Source organism: Pipra filicauda, unplaced genomic scaffold (genome assembly GCF_003945595.2).
Source record: "Pipra filicauda isolate LSUMZ 115617 unplaced genomic scaffold, ASM394559v2 scaffold376_size704792_pilon, whole genome shotgun sequence".
Classification (NCBI taxonomy): domain Eukaryota; kingdom Metazoa; phylum Chordata; class Aves; order Passeriformes; family Pipridae; genus Pipra; species Pipra filicauda.
In genome coordinates, this window is record NW_024104505.1 from 414,560 (window position 1) to 429,890 (window position 15,331).

The following is a 15,331-nucleotide window of genomic DNA, read 5'->3' on the forward strand; positions in this document are numbered from 1 at the left end:
AGGTGGAGGCAGCAGGAGCTGCTGAAAATAACAGGTGATACAGTTGTCTGTGGGGGTATCATAAGTAATCTGTGCATAAACTTCACCACCACTTAAGAGAGACAGGATCACTCCAAAGTCTTGGCAGATCTATGGCAATGTCTGTTGCTACCACCTACTCAGCCGATGTATCCTTCTACTTTGTTTTCAGGGGTTTTTTTTAAATATTAATGCAATGCATAAAAACATTTGAGCTTGCCTTGGCAAAATCTCAAGGCTTTTAAGAAAGTAAAGCTAAAGATCACATTAAGTAGAAACCTGTTTTACAAGGGGAATGGTCTGTATTGAGCACATGCTTGATAAAAATTAATATGGAATTACAGCATGATAATCTTGTATATGTAACAAGTCTGCTGACTTGTTTTAAACTTCTTCCAAAATACCATATTTAAAAATAGGCTTTATATGATCTTTTTTAATTAATTCTTGCTTCGTCAGCAAAGAAGCAAAGCGGCTTTGCCACAGATACCAGGCATGTACATTTTTTTAAGTTTTCTAATAAAGTGAAAATGGAGCAATAGAAGTGCAGTTTCCACTTATTCCCAGTTCCATGATTGTTTCTTAATTTTGCTTTTGTTATCCCTGCACTTTACATTTAAATTGAAAAACACTTCACCCTTTCATTTGGAAAGAGAACTTTCTTGTCAGGAAGTTGGTCTCTCCTTCATTTAGTTGAAGAGTTGCAATGACAGAGCACCAACATAACTGTGAATTTTGTCCATGCATCTTAAGAGAAGCTGGAAAACTCTTTTCATTATTTATTTGCTATTTCGGTTAGGGAGGGAATTTTTTTTTTTAATCATTTAATCCAGAATGGTTACATGTGGCTCCCTTTTCTCCATCTTAACTTCAGCAGCAGTGTATTGCAGTGTCCTTTTCTAAAGGAAAGTGCACCTGTTCTCCCCAGAGTGTCAAATGAAATAGTAAAACAAAACAAAACAACCCAGTGTAGTCTAGATGACATATTTTGAATCAAGTCCCTAAACTAACAGAGAAATGACATTGAGTCTAAATCTTTATAGGATATTAGTCTTAGCAGTTTAATACTGACTCTCGAAAATCTGATATACAAAATTTGCTAAAGTGTTTTGTACATCAGTATTGCCAGTTTTAGTAGTTTCATTGTTCCAGATTTGCAGGAAAAGAGGAATAAACTTAGCTTATACCTCCAATACTTGCTATTAAAGCCTGTACAGTTCTGGTGGTGTTCTTATTCATGCTTCAGATTTAGATTACTTCTCCGTTTTCCCCTCTCTCTGCTTTAGCTTAATTCATTGTCATTCGTCTAAATTGAGTTTAATTAGGGGAGGCAAAATGTTTCATTTTGGTCCTCTTTTTTTTGTTGTGTTTTAAACTCAGATCCAAAAGGAAAGTCCTTGGCCGTAAAGATTCTGAAGACGACCGTACCCGCAACCATTCTCCGTCGCCCCCCGTAACTCCCACTGGTGCTTCCCCAAATTTAGCTACCCTCAAACAAGCTGGATCTATTCAGAGAAGTGTTCGCAAGAGCAGCACCAGCAATGACAACTTCAAAGCCCTGCTGTTGAAGAAAGGGAGCCGCTGTGACACCAGTTCCCGGATGTCTGCGGCAGAGATGTTGAAGAATACGGACCCGCGGTTCCACCGGACAAAGACAGATGCCCCTGCTGACCTTTCTGACAGCCCTGCCAGCTGCTCACCCAGCAAGAGCAAACGGGCCCAGGAAGAATGGGCCAAGAGTGAGGGCCTGATGCCAAGGAGTATGTCTTTCTCTGGCACTAGGTATGGCCGGTCAAGAACACCCCCGTCTGCTGCCAGCAGCAAGTACAACGTCCGCAACCGCATTCAGAGCAGCCCCATGACTGTCATTAGTGAAGGAGATGGGGAAGTGGTGGAACAGTCAGAGGGCAGGGTCCGGAGAACTTTGGAAGAGCAGCAAGAGAGGCAGCTTGATATGTTTAACAGTGATGAAATGGACATGAATGATTTTGCATATGTTGAGGAGGCAGGCTGCAAGGAGACCTTGGATCCAGCCCATCTAGACTTAATGACTCAACCAGGTACTTCAAGGAAGTATCTAAGCCCTTCAGCTGAAGAAAGTTAAAAGGCAGTGTGACAGAAGGCTTTGGCTATTAGTCTAGAAAATCACAGAGGACTAGATTCCCGAAGAAAGCCCAGACCAGGACAAGTTTACTTTGCTGAGCATTTATTCCATGAACTGCATGTGTATGTTTAAATGCTAAAGCGATGGTGGTTCTGCATGGTTGGGTTGGGTTGGGGAGCACTTGCTTTGAATGAGTGGTCTGTGGCTTAAAGAAAGTTAACAGTTGAATTTTTTGTGTAAACCCTTAGAAGTCCTCTTGTGGGGTGGGAGGGAAGTTTTCTCAGAGTCTATAGGGGTGTGATGTTTTTCTTTTTCTTGAGACTGCAGTTGTGCAAGAAAAATTTAGGAATAAGCCTGAAATGGGAAGGCTCCTGTGGTACAAGCTGGATATTTGGTTCAAAAGCCTTGTAGTGGTGCAGCGTAGTGCATATGTTAAGCAGAGAGAGGCACGGTGTGGCCCATTCAACTATGAGAAGGTAGTAGGGTTGGTGCTGGGGTTGCATGGCTTATTACTGGATTATGGCCCAGTATTCGATGAAGCATGTCCTGCTTGAGCAATTAGCTCACCAGGTTTTGAATTGGTCCAGGGTACTGTACTTTTTATTCTTTTTCCTGAGGGAAAATGAAATACATAGTTAACATGGAAAAGGGAGCTGAGTCTTATAGCACACTACGAGCTGCTGTGCAGCCACACACATATGCTTGGTGAAACACTCATTTCCAAGTGAATTTCTTTCTTGACTGGAGTATTCCCTTAGAGAACTGGAACAACTGGATGTCTGCAGAGGATTGCAAGCAGACAACAGGAAAGTGGGAGAGGAATGAAGCAGTGTACTGCCAGAATTTGGAAGGGTTACTATTGTGGTTTAGGAATGATATTCCCCAATTTAGTCTTCCCACTGAAACACTCTAAACCGTGTGCCACTCCCTCCCTCCTCCCCTTCCCCACTTCAGAGGGCTGGAGAGAATTGAAGGCACAAAAGGCTAGGATCACGGGTTGAGATAAGGACAATTGACTGAAAACAGCAATGAGATAAGAAAACAAACAGTAACAGCAACAATACTAATGACAGAGTGTAGGAGAAAGAGGGAAACGATTCACACGGGAAGCCCCAGTAATACGTGAACCTCGGCCACGGGGACTCGAAGAGCCCCCCATTCCCTGCCCCTGGTAATGATGTGAGGTGGTATAGAATAACTGCCCCTCCTGGCTACTGCGGAATTTAACCCTGTCCTGGCCGGAACCAGGACGGTTAGATTTCTGAATTAGAAAGCAAAGTCTGACTTTTAGAACTTGCACTACAAAGCTGTAGGTGGAGCCCGTCTTTCAAAACTGAAACTTGGGAGTTGTGTTTTGCCAGAAGTCTTGTCTTCCATTTGTCAAAACAGGAAGACTATTACTTTTCATCACTTGAAATACAGATACTTGCTAACTTTTGGTTACCAAAGAATAAGTTACAATTACTTTAGTTTTTGATTTGCCTGCAGTATTTCTCTTCTTTTTTAACCTTAATAATTTAGTGAGGTTCATTTTTATTGTATATTTTACAGATAATAAAAACATTTAATGGTTTCCCAGTTGTAAAGAAAATTAATTAAAACTGAAATATTGGCTGGAGTTTTTGGTTCTTAGTAGGAGTGAAGCTTTTAATTTTTAAGAAGAATTTTACATCATTTGATGGCATGCGCAGTTTTTGTATTGTTTGTAAATATTGAAAGTTGTTAAAATATCTTTTGATCTCCGTACCATAGAATTTATACATTTTTAGATTGCTTTCAAGAAGAAAAAGCACTCTTTGTAGATTATTTATTTTAGAGAAATATGCTTGTAATCTCTTTCTTCAACCCTTTACTTGTTAGCAATGTAAATTTCAGGGGCCTTCGTTTAACTCTTCCCTTCATGAGAGGGGAATAGTGCTGAAAATGCTGTGACTTTGCTTCAATAAAGAAAAAGCCTGCCAGTTGCCATATTGTCTTTTGAATTGATTAAAATCTCCTTCAAAAGATGTGTCCCACAGTGTATGGCAACCCACTGAATGCCATAATCCATGCATCCAGCTACTAATCTCTCATTTTTCATTGCAAAATTTACTAATTCACTTTAGAGACAATTAAAGTGTACTTACATATACATTCCATTTTGGCATCTCAATTCTGAGACTAAAAAAATTGAAATAATACTAAACTTTTTCCAGTGTCATGTGTGAATGTTTCTACTATTTCTCTCCTACTTGCAACCTGTCCCAGAAAACTAAAATTCTTGGAGAACTAGATTATAAGCAGAGTAAGCGAGAACTAAAATGAAGTGGAGAAGGTGAATCCAACTGCACTCAGTGGAACAAGGGTGGGATTAACTGGTGCACAGTAAAATTTCTGCCATTTTTACGTGCTAACTATATTTAAAGAACCATTGGATTTTTTAAATTAAATTAAAACCTGATTGAATAAAGTAGATTGTTTCAGATATTATTAAAACAGATCTGAACTACATTCTGTTGAAAAGAGTGCAAAACATTCTGCCACTGCTAAACATCTCAAGAGTCTTGATTTTGTGTGTCTCCCAGAGATGACCACATGAAACATGAAAGGGCAATATCCTTTTCACAGCAGGTACTGTTCCTTTCAAAGCTATGCATAAATACTAGCTAGTCCTTACACCACCATCCTGACAGGAAAATACTCAGGCTTTGTTTTATTGTTTACAATAAAATAAAAATGGCTACACTGGAGAAAATTACAGCAGCGTTGTGCATCAAATGCCTGCAGGAGGGAGCTTAGCTAGCTAATTCCCTTGTTCCCTTATGCTTGCCAGATGATACTGCCAGTCACTTTTATAGGCTATATGGGGAACTCTTTGGAAAGTCCCAGCTTAAATATACATCATCTTGTCAATGCAGGTAGGTGAGATTAAACTTCAGTGTAGCATGGGCTGAATTTCTTCTCTGGGCGCAGGTAGCCTTTATGCTCATCTAAAACCCTCATCTGGTGTAGGGTGATTTGGGTTGAAGCTCAGGTTTTGGCTAGTATGCAGAAAGCAGTGTTCATGTAGCCTTACTGATATTGCTACTGACTACATTTTGCACAATATAAGATGGAGTGAGATACATTAAATGTGCTGAATTATGTTTAATGGTGCTTATAATACTTCGGTAACTGACGTAACTTTCTTGGGGAGGTATCGCTGTGTCATCTCCCCACTGCATCATCCTCTGTAGCAGCACACAGAACTGGTTAGTAGCTCAGTTTTCTCAGCAGTACAGTCCTTGGACCAAGTTTCCACTGCAAAACCTTAAGAGCATGACAGCTTTAGGCTATGTTTTATGTACTTGCAACAGCTTTAGTGTGTATGTATTTGTAGTAAGGAAAACGTACTTAAATTTTTGTCACATTTGTAGCTTCAAAGTTACTTTCTTCTATAATAAGAATCCTCCATAGGGAGGTGTTGCAGTTGTGGCTATATTGGTCAACAGGTGTAGATTAAGTTTTGTAAACCTCAGCTAAAGATATCTAGAGCAGTAGGAGAGGAGCACACATACACAAACTTGGCTGTGCTAAAGAGAAAAAGCAGACGTCATCCTGATGCTTAATGTATCATGCTGTTATAGGGGTTGTTCAGAGTTTACAGTTGGTTTACAGTTTGCCTCTAAAACAAGAATCAGTATTGAAGCTAGATGTGAGATTAATATCTGATTTACCTCTTACTGAATGTGGTTTTCAATTTCAGTCTTTTTCTAAAGTTTGCCCTGTATGAACTCATTCCATGCTTCACCTGTTTATGTTCAAAGTTCATTCTTACTGCTGTCAGATGTAGGCAGCCCCAATCCCCCTGAGAATTAGAGCCCTCCAGTTATTACATTAATACATTCATAAGGCTCTGGGGCATTTGCAAGTCTTCACTACTGTTTGTATGTTGAAGAGGAGAATTTATTACCTTAATCGAAATGATGGAGGTTATGCAAGGAGCAATAGCTTGGTGAGAGGAGGTTTGGAAGGCTACTGGTAATCAGTGAAAAGAATTGGAAAAGAAGTGGATTTGATGAAGATGGGATTTTGAGGAAACAGGACTGGATGCTGGTTCATGTATAAGGCTTGGCCTGAAAGAAGGCACAGAATAATGGCAGAAAAGGTGAAGCAGGGAAATTACTGAGAAGTGCAGTGAATGCACAGAATAAGGTACGGGGCGGGCAGGCAGACTCTTGAAGATAAAGAAGTTTCAGCAAGTACGGAAGAGAGAAAAAGGCGAAGGAACAATGGAATAGTCACAGAAAGAAGAAAGAAAAATTTTAGCCCATGTGTTTCCTCCTAATTCAAAGGGTATAGAAGGCCAAAGTCAGTCAAATATGGGAAAAAACCCAACCAACATTTTAGAAGAAGAAAACAAGCAAAATTGGGTAAGCTTAGTGAAACAATAATAGGCTGAAGTGATGAATGCTCTAGGATACCACAGGCAACATTGAGTGGGTGGCTATGGGCTCGAGCACAACTCTTGGAAAGGTTCTGTACAGAAACACCATGCCTGAAATCTGGAAAGAGTAAGGGGGATTAGGAAGATTAAAGCTCAGATTCATCCTGCCTAATTTCTACCAACTACTCTGCGTCCAGTGATTTCAGTGGACTGGCTACAGGTCTTCAGACACCTGTGTTTGGATAACTTGCTAAACTTTCAGTAATTTCCTGAAGCAAAGAGGCCACTCATGCATGCAGCACAGGGATGGGTGTGTTCATACTACTGCAAGCAAATAGATCTTGACAGGTGTCGTTTGGATACCACAAAGTTCTGGAAAAAAACATTTATAGCAGCAGTCTCTGTTCCAACAAAGTTGTTGCTACAGTACACTTAAGTGATTCAAGATGATGCATTGTTTGCTTCTATAAGAGAGAATTAAAAGGGTGAACTTCAATGGTAAAACAACATAATACAAAAATTACAGTGGCAATGAGGAATCGTTTTATCTGTTCAAAATAACTTCAGTACTCACAAAAGAGAACACAATAGCTATATAATGTCATTGGTATTTTTTTGAGTTCCACCCTTAAAGTTTATTTTCTAAGTAACTTTCAGAAGAGATTTCTTACATGTTTAAAACTAGAAAAGTCTTGATAACTTTCTTTGTTCTGAAAAGGTGTTATCAACTTTAAATCAGAGTGCAGCATTAAAATCTTGCAGCTATTCAGTGTTGGATCCTGACTGTGGCTATACTGCTGTGAATTAATAAACACTCAACGGAGTAAAATACAAATGTGTTTGATAAAGATGTGCTATGCCATATATCATCCTGAAAAACTGGGTAAAAGCCTTAATGGTGCTTCCCCAGCAGAATGTGGGTACATTTTATGTTGCAAATTTAGCTCTTTGCAGTTGGGTTCTTTCACGTAATGCGCAACCAACCTTTTAAGGGCCAATCAATTCTCCCAGCAATGCTAATGGAAAATGTCATTGATTTTCAGTAGCAAATTGTTTGTTAATAGTGAATCCAAATGTATGTGTATATGCATGGGGGGAGGTATATACAGAAGAGAGAAAGTTCAACACAATGTACATGAGTTGCCCTTGTCTGTAGTATACTGCTCTATTTGTGCACCATCCTTCAGTATAAAACCAGAAATTTTAGCTACTGAAGGGAAAAAAAAAAAAAAGTGAAAATCTGTCAGGACATGTAGATAGCAGAAGTATCTACATATTCAGTACCTCTTGAAAACAAACTGTAAAAATTTAAGTTCTGTGTTTAGATGGTAAAAACTGATTTGGGGGACACATGTAAATTACAAAGAAACATAGATAAAATCTGTCAACAAACAAGAAATACAAGAAACAAAACATCCTATCTGCCATCTGAAGAGGAATGTTGTTCTTCTACACCTTCTTTAAAAGTCAGTCAAATATCTGTTTGGTTTAATTTTTCCAAGTGGAATTACTAGCTAAGTTTCTAACACTCTTTTCATACTGGGTTGTAGAAAATGGACACAGAAATTCCTGCCTTCAGAAGGATTTCTAGGTCAGTGTAAAACAAGTGAAAGAGCATTACAATGACAAGAACATTCAGTGCCCAGTGTAGTGTCACCAGTTGAGAAGCTGCTGTAGTGGAGTCTGAAAGATGGTCCCATCTTTTTTGCCTTAATTGGGATGTTGTATTGTGCTGCCTGGAAAATGATGATTATTGCAAATTACTGTACCAGCTGGGAGCTGCAGTGTAGTCAAAAGGATTAAAAAAAGCAAAGCCCAGATATATATAGTCAGTACAGCAGTCACAGACTAAGGAGTGATAATGATTTTAATGTATTTACTTATAGAGTTCTAATACAAAGCAAATGAACAGAAAGGAGATCTTAAGACAATGAAAACATGTATATGGGGGGCATTTGGCTGTGAGCAGAGGTCATGCAGCTGCACAAAAATCGAAGTTTGGGTCTAGGGTAGCTTGTATCCGTTTGCAAGCTATGGATACACAGTACCAAGCCACTGGTGATGCCAAATGAGACTGGCATATTCTCATACACAACACACTTGATTGATTAGGGCAAAACTTTGTTATCCAGGATCAACCAAACTTAAATTCCACAGAAAGATCTCTGTGATGTGATATAGAGGGGAAAAAACTGTACCTCGAGGTAATATTCAAGAGGTAGCACTTTATTTATTCCAACATGGAACACTAAAACTGATTTTCTCCCTTTACTGATGCAGCATTTTGCAAAATTTGTCACAATTTAAGATTGTGGCTTGTGGGGACATGAAAATCAGTTGATAGGTTATTTCTGAGTTTAAAAATCTACCAACAGTACTTTGTTTCTAAACTGTTCTGCACAATCCAAGACAAGCGAGTTGTGTAACATAAAAGCTTTTTCTGAAGTGCAGCTTTGAAGTCCAGGACTGACTAATGCAACAAATTAGTCATCTAATTCATGGGATGAGTTTCTTGCATGATGTGACAACCTCATATATACCCGTGTTGGATTTGGGGAACAAAGTATCTCAAAAATTACTTTCTGTGCCACAAACATGCTCTCTCAAATGGTCACCAGTATCTGGGAAATTGTAGTGACCTCTTAGAACTGAAATTCCACATTAGAGGTTATGTAAAATGCTGAGAAAAGAGGGAAGAAAATGTCTTGACAATAAACTGAAATATCTTTCTCAAAAGTCATTCTGATTGTTACTCATTCATTGGACTTTTCCTTCTTTGGATAAGCCAGATCTCATGTCATCTATTAATTCTCTAGACTGCCTTAGCAGTATTCTTTAACAGGTATTTCCTTATCCTGCTTGAGGCTTGCTAGCATCAAGAGTCTTTCTTTGCAATACTGGTATGTCTTTTGAAAGGCCTGCTGAGAATAATAAATATGAAAGGAATCTAAGCTGGATTGTCCATTATGCCCTAGTCTGTAGACCATGAATTTCCCAAAGTTCATCTGGTTGGGAAAATGCCATCAGGGACAGCAACTCCTGCTTCTGTGCCAGTCCATGTGCATACCTGACAGCATAAGGGTCTCCAGCCTTGGTGGTTCTTATAGACAGATGAAATCTTTTAGTTTGCTAGACTGTGGATTCAGAGGAGCATTTCCTGCAGATAATCTCACCTTTTCTAATGTGATCTGCCAACCCTTTGACACGCCTCTTGGCATGTCTGCTTTTCTTAATCCCAACCCCATATGCCACCTGTCGATCCTCCAACAGAACTCCAGAAACTGACACTGACCTCCAAGCTCTCACTCACTGTCCCATTTCACACCCAGCTCCCACAGACTAGAAGCTCAGCTCTGTGTCCTCAGCCACCCCACCTCATTCTCGCCCCCATGAAAGGACTGCAGACAGCTACCAATAGCAGTGGCACCACCCCGGCAGTAACAGCCCAGATGGGCACTCGCAGTGTGTGTTTAAATGCACTGTGGGATCTGCCTCTGCCCTCAGCACCCAAAATCAAGTTGTGGTTTGTGCCCACAGTGTGGTAATCTCTCCATAGTCTGTTTAGGTTTCCTAAAGGCTTGTGAAGAGAGGTGGTCTGAGGAAAGAAGAGAAGGAGTACTGAACATCTTTTCAATGAACAAACTGGTAAGATAAATGGCTGCACATCTTGATTTGCATTTCTTAAGAACTTGATGTCCCAGGAGATGCTACCTGAAAATGTAGAATTCCAGCAAATAGGGCCTAATTTTGAACACTGAAAATAAATCTTAAATTTTCCTGATAGTCTTCAATTGCGCTTTTTAGCAGTCTGTAACTCTGAGAAGATACTGGAATGTGAATTTCAGTTTGTTTCCTTCACATTTGTAAAGTATTCAAGTTTTTTCCTCTCCTCCTGAGCTCCTGTTGGCACAATGGTTTTTTTGTGATATATGAACGAGCAATGTGGGATAATAGCGGAAGACTGGCAAGGAGGATTATAAACACACTCAACTGACTTGCAGCTGGGGTGTAGAAAAACACATATATCATACTAATTGTTGTTTAGCCTTGTGTGTTTGACAAGTAGAACATCTGTGTTTAGATAACAAAGCCTTGTGAAAGACTCAGAGGCACCCTATCAGACATGCTTGAGATTCCTGCTCTGCTTGGGGAAAGATCAAAGCACAGTGGGAAAATCTGCCTGTGCAAATCCCTGATAAACAGGCAAAGACGGCAGGTTCAGTGATCCTCTAGGATGGACCAAGCTCCGTGGTGCCTGTGTCCCTGCCTGTGTGCCTCTGCCTGGGTGCTGCTTTGGGAATCCTCCAGTTGGTGAGGTAACGGAAATAAATTTAGTCTTTGCATTTCATCCGTGGTTTTGTGGTTGTTCATGTGTCCCACCTGTGCTGACTCACAGAACTAAGTAGGGAAAATGTGTGATTATAGAAAGTAATATGTAATCTGATGAGATATAATCTACATAAATTGTGGCCTTGGTAAAGAAAAAAAAAAAAGAAACATGTAAAGGATCTTGCATTAGAATTACCGCAGTGAGTGCCTACGGTAAGAGGGTGATGATTTTTGCTGTATTACAGGCTAATTCAGACCAGGTTTTGTCTCCAGACATTGCATGATTCAGTTGATGAAAATGAAAACTGAGTTCCCTAATGCAGGAAAGTAGGTACTAGTTTACCAACTTCATTATTCTTGAGATTTTTTTTGGATTAGAGGGACACAAACCATTTGGCAGCACCACAGAAATTAATCCACACGTGGAAAACCTCTGCTCTTTCTTTAGCAAAGATACCCAATTACAACAGATTAATTTCATCATCTTGATGTTTGAGTGGCATTAAGAGAAGACTGCAAAGGTTGACACAGAGCGGATGTGCACCAGGCTCGCTGGCTACTCAGGTAAGTAAAAACAGCTCAGTGGCACATTAGAAACTCAAGGAGTTCAGCTAAAGAGCATGGAGTTCAAGAAAGCATCTGTCTCAGTGACTTGTTCAGAGGCTGCATTTGCTCCTTTAATTCTGCAAATAAATCTAATATAACTTCATTGTTCTGCCATAGTTCTGTGGGCAACAAAGTACAAACACCGGTTTTTCTGTACCTTAATGACTTGTTGAATCCTCTGCTGCATTGCACAGTGCACAATGCAATAACATGCTCACTATATTAAGCCTTTCTTCTATGTGGATTTTCTCAGTGTCTTACAAGAGATGAATAGTACAGACTTCACTGAGGTCACTATTATAATCACTTTCCTTGAAACTTGAGTTTCCACAAAACTGAAAGACACTTTGTATTTTTGAAATGATGCCTTAAGCCCCTAATGGTTTTTTATTTTTCTAATATTTGTAAGACTTGTAAGTTTTATAAGTAGTGGAAGTAGATTTTAAAAGCAGCAACCTCCCCCCCCCACTTCTTGTCACTTGTCCCTTTCCCTTTCTCCAGTACCCTTGTTTATACATTCCTTAACCCTCTTACTCCATTCTATGCTCCCTATATCAATCCTACTTCTGAATACAGCAGAAGTATTTAGTCTCTTGTCAAGGCAAGGCCTAGATTGTTGGCAGAACAGCATATCAGGGCCTAAACCACAGAATACGGTCAAGAATTAGGTAACTATGTACCCTTTGTGCTCTGATGAAGACAAAGATGGGATGAATAAGGGGTCCCGAAATACACCCCAGACCCATTTTAAGGGGGAGGACCCGGGGCAGTCCAGAGGAAGGGCCACAGGGTGGACACATCTGGGATTGGATGGATGGTATTATAAAATGTAACCTCTCAGGCACGGCTGCGCGCGTCTTGTAACATCTTAGCCTTGGCAAAATAAACCCTTTCTTATCTCACCCCTAATTAACTGCTCTGGAGATTTTTTCAGCACCAAAATACCACGGCAAGAGAAACTATGTATTTTCATGCAGATTTTACAGAGGCCATAACAGTCTGGAAAAGCCAGTAAGAGCAGAGACTCTGAGACTCCGTGCAACATAATCATATTACATTGGACTAGTTTTCTGAGGAAACCTTGCTACCAAGCACATCCTTTTTCCTCAGCTACATAGTAGGCTTCTAGCACTGTGACCAAAGGAGTATGTCTGAAGGATCACTACTGGTCCTGAACTCTGTTTGTTTTGTAGCAAGCCTGTTAGGAATGGGGGCAGCTCTCTGTGGGCCAAGCACTTTATAGACCTGACAAAACGAATGCTCCTGTCCCTAGATGGTCTTTATTTGTCTCAGTTGTTTTCTCCTCACTGAGGACTGGAAAGAGTTAATTTTACTCACAAATGGGCACAATAAAAGTCCACAGCTGCCTGTGGGATTGGAAAAGCTAGGCCAGGTGGTAGCAGTCAAGTCATCTTTAAGGAAGTCAAGAGCAGCACTCATTGAAACAAGCCAGACTAACCAAGAAAATTAAATTTTAGCTGCATAATGATTACTTAAGGGTTCCTTTAATCCTGAGAACCCTTTTATTGTACTGCAAAAAACAGGCTGCAGGCAAAATCCTATTATGAGTTAGTTTGGGAGGGAGCTTTGAGAAGCACATTGAAAGAGGTGGTTGCATCTGAAGACATCTGGAATGCTGAACCTTGCTTTCCCATGGTTTATCAGGCACTGTTTGTTACAGGTATTTTAAAATACTTTTAAGTGTGTTGAGTTACATTACAAGATTTATTGCTGCTTTATTGACTGTGACCCAGAACAGAAGTAATTCCTTCTGTTGGAAGGATTCTTGCCTTCATAATATTGTCTCAGGGAAAAGTTTGTTTTTCAGGAAGCTGTATCAAAGCTAAAGAAAGGCTTTGTACAGTATGGAAAACAGCTATTTAAATTCTCTCAAAATGATTGTAATCAAGTAGTTTCAATGTAGGTGAAATGTTGAAATTGCCTTAAACAGTATAAAAATTGTGCTATCATTTTTTGTTCTTTGGTACAAATTGCACTTAATCTGAAGTCATAACTTTTCAAGTGGTGCAAGCAGTGGAACCAGAGGATGCAAAACTTACAGGCCTTCAAGAGGAAGAAATTGGAAAGTAGAAAGAGCTGTGTTACACATATCTTCTGGTGAACAAGGTGTGACTTGAAAGCCTTAACTTTTCATTCTTGTCCTTAAGCTAACTCCTGTAAGGAGTACTACTACCTGTTAGCTCCTGTGCCCTTGATTGAACCAGCAGCTAAATCAATGGTCTGCTTACTGTCAGATGTATGGAGGCTGTGAATTAAAACTGGACAGCAGTAGGTGTCATCTCTGCCAATTACCATTCTCTGCAAGACAGACTCCTCTATGAATCTGCTTCTGAGTTGCTGCAGTTTTGTATTTAGCCAGAATAAGACTGCTGAGTCACCTTCTAATATAGATAAAACCTACATTTGTAAGCGTTATTTGACTACTAGAGCACATACAGTTCATGCTAGTGGAGTTTGTACTGGTAAAAGTAATTATATGTCTGTATTTGGATGCTTTGCTGGCATAGGGGCACAAGCAAAATCCTTATAAGCATAGATTAAGCCACATGTTGTATTTTGGGGGCAGTTCTTTCTTGGCCACTGTGATATTATTGAACTATCATAAAGATATTCTGACTCAATGTCAGAGTTTGCTTTTTTTTTTTTTTATATAAAGTTATTCCATTTCAGTGAGGGATCTAAATTTCTAGACAAGGTATTTGTTACAAACAAGCATCTCTCTGAAGAGAAATTTATACATTGAAGTGCTTATTCTGTCTTTCCTAGGCCAAGGCCAAGAAGTGACTGTCCTGTTTTGAAAAACTTATTTTGTCACTTGCAAGTACAAACCAGTGAATCATGAGTTAGTTTTTAGCTCATCAAAGATTAGGTGCCAGATGCTTGATCTATGCACAAGCATGAATCATTTTTATCCAAGATGTTAGTTTCTGAGCTCCTACTGTGGTTGCAAAGAGGTGTCTCATCTTTCCTTCCTTCAGGTAAAGTGAGACAGACAGGATATTCTAGTAATTTGAAAGTACTGTATTATTACTGGATGTGAAAGTACCGTATTATTACTGGAGATGCGTGCTGATTACTTTCAGTTGATATTTAATAGAACTGTTTTGTATGAATTACCTGTGTTGCTTTCCTTTAAATGTCTTTTGAGCAAATAACTGGCATGTGTACAAGATGTATCTGCATCTTGGTCTACAGAGCAGTGGATCGATGTCAGTCAGAGAGAGACTGGCAGCTCTCACAAAGAGGAGATGCACAGAGATTGCTCTCTGAGCTTCTGAAACCTTAATGAGGGGGTCCATATTGTTCCATAGTTTCCTACTAAGTATAAACAAGGGGTTCTATGTACATAAATAATCTCATCATGGTTCTCAATATTCTTATAATAGAAAACTGAAATATTGCCCTTCACGTTAGGTAAGTTAACAACTTATAAGACTTTATATGTGTAGTAGCAGATATGAGATTTTAAAAAAAAAGAAAAAGAACTTTGTGGTTATAAATTACAACACCAGTGTTACAGTGATTTCTGGATGCATATGAAATCTCCTAGTATCAAATTTTCAAAGAAACAGCCATCTGATTTCATACAAAATTTGGAAATTATGAACAAAATTTAATTTGATATAGCTTTAGCTATACCAAGAAAGGACTCAGAGAAGACATCCAGTCCATTCCTTGTTCCAGTTAGGAGCCTTCATCACTCTGGACATAAGTTTGTCTAACTTCTTAATGTGGCCAGAGATGGTGTTGCCACTGCTTTGCTGCACTTTCAGACTGCAGTTCACTTTTAGAAATTTCTTTTCTGACTTAAACTTGTTTCACTTTAAGATCACTAGTACCAGTTCAGA

The 15,331-nt window shown here is 39.4% G+C and overlaps 1 protein-coding gene across 9 annotated transcripts in view; it reads left to right on the forward strand.

Annotated features, from left to right (window-relative positions):
• Positions 1-9,267, forward strand: part of NHSL1 (NHS like 1) — a 182,424-nt gene extending 173,157 nt beyond the window's left edge. For 8 of the 9 annotated variants that reach the window (XM_027721046.2, XM_027721055.2, XM_027721061.2 and 5 more), the window contains one exon: positions 1,399-9,267. In XM_027721046.2, coding sequence (XP_027576847.1) covers positions 1,399-2,122 — 724 coding nt within the window. In that variant the 3' untranslated portion in view covers positions 2,123-9,267. The remainder of the gene's footprint in view (positions 1-1,398) is intronic. The other variant, XM_027721120.2, reaches the window with a different exon arrangement.
• Positions 9,268-15,331: the final 6,064 nt, after the last annotated feature.